General features: G+C 55.9%; 1 protein-coding gene across 1 annotated transcript in view; it reads left to right on the forward strand.

The window, feature by feature from the left end:
- The first annotated feature begins 1,259 nt into the window (after positions 1-1,259).
- Positions 1,260-5,225, forward strand: part of KATNB1 (katanin p80 (WD repeat containing) subunit B 1) — a 20,299-nt gene continuing 16,333 nt past the window's right edge. The window contains exon 1 of the mRNA XM_012647862.1: positions 1,260-1,562. Coding sequence (XP_012503316.1) covers positions 1,523-1,562 — 40 coding nt within the window. The 5' untranslated portion in view covers positions 1,260-1,522. The remainder of the gene's footprint in view (positions 1,563-5,225) is intronic.

Below are 5,225 nucleotides of genomic sequence, written 5' to 3' on the forward strand. Positions count from 1 at the left end.
CGCATTGGTGCAGGAGGTAAGGTGGGCGGGGCTCTGGGCCGGAGGGTTTGTTGTGAGGGTCGGTTGTCAAGCAGCGGCCAATCAGGGCAGGGGATGGAGGCAAGTAGGGGTCGCGCCTGGAGCAGAGCTTCGGCCTTCCGAGCCGCAGCTGCAGGTGGAGTGGGCAAGGGGACGAGGAGGCGAGGGGACTGTGGGCCCTGGGCCGGGCCGAGCCAGGCGGGGCCGGCCGGGCTGCGGGGAGAGAGGGCTTCCAGCTGGGGGAGGCTAGAGCCCGTGCCCCGCAAGCTGAGAGGGGTGGGAGGATCAGCCGAGGCCGAGGGACCAGCCCAACCCCCGGACGAGCGGGGCCGGCGTGGAGGCGAGAGGGAGAAAACCAGGGAGGCCGGAAGCAGAGCTGGGGGTCTGCAGGAGGATGCGTAATGAATGGGGAGAAGCGGGAGAGTGAATGAATGGGGGACACCGGTAGCAGATGGGAAAGGGGAGTGAAGGGAGTGTGGCGAGGCAGGGGCCAGGTTAGGGAGCTCAGGAAACAGGATATGCCTGACTGGGAGATTCGGGGGGGCTGGGAAAGGCGGTGTGTGAATGGGGGACTGGCGAGGCAAAACTAGGGGACCCAGGAGAAAGGGGACGGGAGGAGAGAGGGTTCATGGGAAAGAGGTGAAGTGGCCGTGGGAAGGGGGTGGGGGGCTGCGTGAGGTGGCCTTTCAGAGTTGAGGAGCCATACCCACTCACACCCAGACCGGAGGCCTAGTTCCCAGCTCTGTGCTAGGGAATTGCAGTGGGCAGGAGTGGTTCCCTTGCCAGGTGCTGGGGGTTTGGACCCTCAGGGTCCTCTTTGAGATTCTCCCCAGAGAGGACTTCAATGGCTGTCTCTGGGTTGCCTCTCGTGGGCCCCCAAGCTTAGCTCTGACTCCACCCCGCCTCCTGTACGTCAGGCAAAAACAGTGACTCCCAGAAATCTATGTGAATTGCAGACACGTGGTCTTCCCCGCCCCACTGCAGCTGCTGCACTTTAGGCAGTCAGCATCCTGGAGCAGCCGGCTCCCATTATCCCAGCGTCTGGGAGGACCTTTTTCTCTGTGTTCAAGTCACGCTTCCTGAGGTGCTTCCTCTGCAGATTCTCAGAGCCAATTTGTGATGCGGCTTCTGGCTGTGGTTGCTTTGGTGGGTGTTAGTCTTTATCAAGTGGCCTCGGAGATCCAGGGAGCTGCAGCTCTTACCAAGTTTTCCTAACAAGCCATTGTCTCTGTTTGTATTCCAGCCCAGTGTTGAGCTGAGATGGCTCAAGCCTGACATTCCATGATCCTGGGTCCTGACAGATGTGTACAGGCTGTTGCTGTTGCTGTGGATGATTTAAAACCACGAGGCGGTCCGGGACCAGGAGACAAGAATTCCCTCTGCCTGGATGTTTGGAAACTCCCTGCCAACTTGATTGGTGGATCTGGGGGGGATCCACCCCCACCCCACAAGGAAAACACAGTCCATTTTGTGGGCAGGGCTTCAGGTGCCAGCCAGCCAAAGGATGGCCACTCCTGTGGTCACCAAGACGGCCTGGAAGTTGCGTGAGTGGTTTTTATTTTTCTTCATCACCCCGTATATTCTGTTAGCGGCTTGTTGCTGGGGAACCTGAACTCTCAGCTTTGTTTCCTATTCTTGGCACTGGGGGAGATTCGCAGGCCTTAGAGTAAAATAGACCAAAATGTAAATCATGACTGGCATTTCTTAGCTGGGTGACATTGTGCAGGTGACTTAACCTGTCTGAAGCTAAGTTTTCTCATCCATACATGAGATAATCACACCTACATTGGTTCACACCTGCGTTGGTTCACACCTGCATTGGTTCTATAAAGTCACGTGAGAGAATGACTGTGATAAATCACTTAGCACAAGATTTCCGGTTAGGCTGCCAGGCAAAATGGGGTGAGAAATCCCGAAAGTTGTTCTCAGCATTTTCAGACCTCTCACAAGTCAAACTTCCCCAGTCAGATAAAAGCATCTCGGGAGTGGGAGTTGGGGTGAAAGGAGCAGAGGGGTGGGCAGCAGAATGCTAACAGGGCGCTGGAATGTCACTGAGAGTGAGCACCCCATCCCCGCCATTGCTCTATACTAGCAGTTCCAAACTCTTCGATCCTAAGACTTCTTCGTACTCTTAAAAATTATTGAGGACCCCAAAGTGCTTTTGTCTATGGGAGTTATACCTATCAATATTTACCATGTTAGAAACTAACACTAGACATTTTAAAACAAGAATATATAGTCAAATATACCTCTAGTGATGTTCTGGAAAACTCCACTGTATGCTTGTGAGCACACGAGTGAAAAAAGCAAATACCATCTTAGTGGTAGTATGAAAACAGTTTTGCCCTCTCAGACCCCCTGAAAGGATCTTGAGGATCCCAAGGGTCCCCAGATCATTGACAACTCCTCTACACATTGGCACCTCTGTGGGCCCTACGCCACCTGTAATAACTGGTTGGCATAGCTTTGGTGTGCTCCACCTTGTCACCCTCTGCTGTGAGCTGTCCCTGGGCTGTGTTCAGGAGCTGAGGCAAGATCTGCTACTTTTTAACCGTGAGACCCTAAGCAAAGCCCTTTGTTGGGCCTCCCTTTCCTTATTTGTAAAGTGAGAGGTCTGGGCCATTTTCACATTGTTCCCAAAGCCCTAGGTTTCTGGGAGAACCCTGTCATGGCTTCCTAAGGAGGGTACACTTTGGACAGAGTGGCTTTGTATTTGGATCATGTATCCATCCCTTCAACAGCTGGTCTTTCCTGAGCATAGAACTAGGGCGCTGGGGAGCCAATGGGGGACAAAACAGACAAGGTCTCTGTACAGTGGGAGCTCAGAGCCTGGGGAGAGCCACAGGCAAGAATTAGATCACCATGCCCATCTGTCTCTCATTCTGTAATTCCAAGCTGGTGCCTGTGCTTTGAATCAATTAAGTGGCTGATGGAGGTGATGGGTGGGGTAGGGAATGCTGTAGGCTACTGGAACAGCAAATGCAAAGGCCCTGAGGCAGGAAGCTCAGTGTATTGGAAGGACTCAGAGGAGGCCATGGGCTGTGACACAGCTGCAGGAGGAACATGGTGCCACATGAAGCTAGTGAGTTCTGCAAGGGCACATGTCCACGGGCTCCCAGCCCTCCTGAGGCTATGGCAAGGCCAAGCCATCTAAGCAGGATGTAATGTGATGAGGCACATCGGCATCTACTGAGGATTTCATGTGCACGATTTCCATGGAAATAAACTGAAGAGTCCATGGCCGCATGGCCTCTGGCTCCTTGTGGCTCTAGGGTCCGGTGAGGATCAGAGATGCTTGGCCAACATGTGTCACTGAAACCTGGTTCTTTGCATCTTCTGTTGGGGATGCAGGTCTGCAGCACCTTTGGCCAGGGTGCAAAGTGTCCCCCAGCTTTGTCTGGGGTGTGGGGCCCAGATTGTACCACAGAGCTTGGGACACTGGTCACAGGGCAGAGCAGCAGCTGTCAGCTTGCTGCCAGTAGACACTGAGGGGTTTTGTTTGCATTAAAATCAGGTGCCTGGGCCTGATTTTTGCCACTGGCGTTTGCTGTCCTGTGAGGCCGGGATAGAGGGGGAGCTCCTGGGGCCAGTGCCCTGTGCCTCCTTTGCTGGTGCCTGTGCTGTGTCCTCAAACCCCCACCCACTCTGTCCCTACATGGTCTCCAGTCAGTCCCTGGTCAGGCTGCTTGGAGGGAGTGGTATGGGCCCTTTCAGAAGGGCCCAGCTTCCAAATACTTCTCCCCACAAAGTCCGTGGCTCTGCCAGCTCAGTGCCCCAACCCAGAAACCATCTGATACACAGGAGCAAAAAGATAGGAACCTTCTCTCTCTCTCTCTCTCTGCCCGTCTCTCCACAGCCTCCCCAGTGCTAGGCCTAGAGCAGGCACCCAGGAAATACTGACATTATGAATTACTGGCTATCTCCAGGAGCAGCAGTCCTGAGGCCCAGTGAGATGGGGCCTAGCCAGAACTTTCCCTGGGAGGGCTGAGAGCCAGGGTAGACAGACAGGCCTCCAGGCAGGTCTGGGCAGAGGGCAGTGCATGCAGGGGGTGTCTGCAGGGAAGGGCAGAGGGCTCAAGGCGCAGGAACACAATGCCCAGGGAGAAGGTGGGTTGCCCTCTTTCTGGGTTGGGCAGCAGCTGTTGAACAGACGAAGTGTCTGTCCCCACAGTGTCTAGAAGACAGAAGCCTCCATGGTTGACACCAAGACTAGAGAGGGGCCCAGCTCCCTTGGATCCAAATGGCAGGGTCCCCAGTGGCTCCTGTTTGGGCTTGCAGGGAACTCTCGCCTTGCTGGGGCTGGGTGCTGCCTGTGCCGGCTCTGCCCTGGCCAGGCCAGGAGGTGGAGTGTCATTCGTGAGCTTGGTTCCCTGGGCATTTTTGATAGCCCCTCTGAGCCAGGCCGCCCAGCAAGCAGCTTTCCTGGGCCCAGTTTCCCAGCCTCCTTGTGGTCTGCAGCCCACACCAGAGAGACCGGGCAGGGCGGAGTCCGGAGCTGGGGCACAGAACAGGACAGATGCAAGACCTTTTCCTGGCGTCACCCAAGCCAGGCTCCCACTTGCCTCCGGGCATCGGCACATTGGGGTTTTCCCCTGGCCTGTACATGGAGATCTGTCTTTTCTCCTCCTCTCTCCCAGGAGAGCTCACTTGGGGACTGGCTCGGAGGCCTGGGCCACCACTTGGTTTCTTGCCCGTGCCCCGTTCTCTTTAGAGCATTGACGAGGCCCTCTGAGCCACGTGTCTGCTACCTGCAGGCCTGGCCAGGGGCCCTCGTGACTGCCCTGTCTGGTCAGCCCTCACCCCCGTCCAGTCTGCTCGGTCTGCTGCCTCCTGTGCCCTCCTCACAAAGCCCACCCTCCTGTGCCCGCCTGCCAGGGGTCCCCTGGCCGCCTCTCTCATGGCGACTAGTCCTGATCCTGCCTAACAGCCGTGGGGCGCTCGCCCACTTCTGAGCAGCTCACGGTGTGTTCTCGGAATCCTCGGCATCGGGTATGAGGCAGGCGTTGTCATTCCCATTTACCAGACAAGAACCCGGCCCTCAGAGAGGGTGAGTGACTTATCTAAGGCCACACAGTAGCAGATAGCAGAGCTCAGACCGGCCCCTGACTGGTAATTCTGAATCTGTGAGGCAAAGCCTGTGTGAGCGCACATGGGGACAGCTCATCTAGAGTCGACTTCGATTTTTTTTTTTTTTTTTGACAGAGTCT

This window comes from Propithecus coquereli, unplaced genomic scaffold, assembly GCF_000956105.1.
Source record: "Propithecus coquereli isolate 6110/MARCELLA unplaced genomic scaffold, Pcoq_1.0 Scaffold272, whole genome shotgun sequence".
Taxonomy (NCBI): domain Eukaryota; kingdom Metazoa; phylum Chordata; class Mammalia; order Primates; family Indriidae; genus Propithecus; species Propithecus coquereli.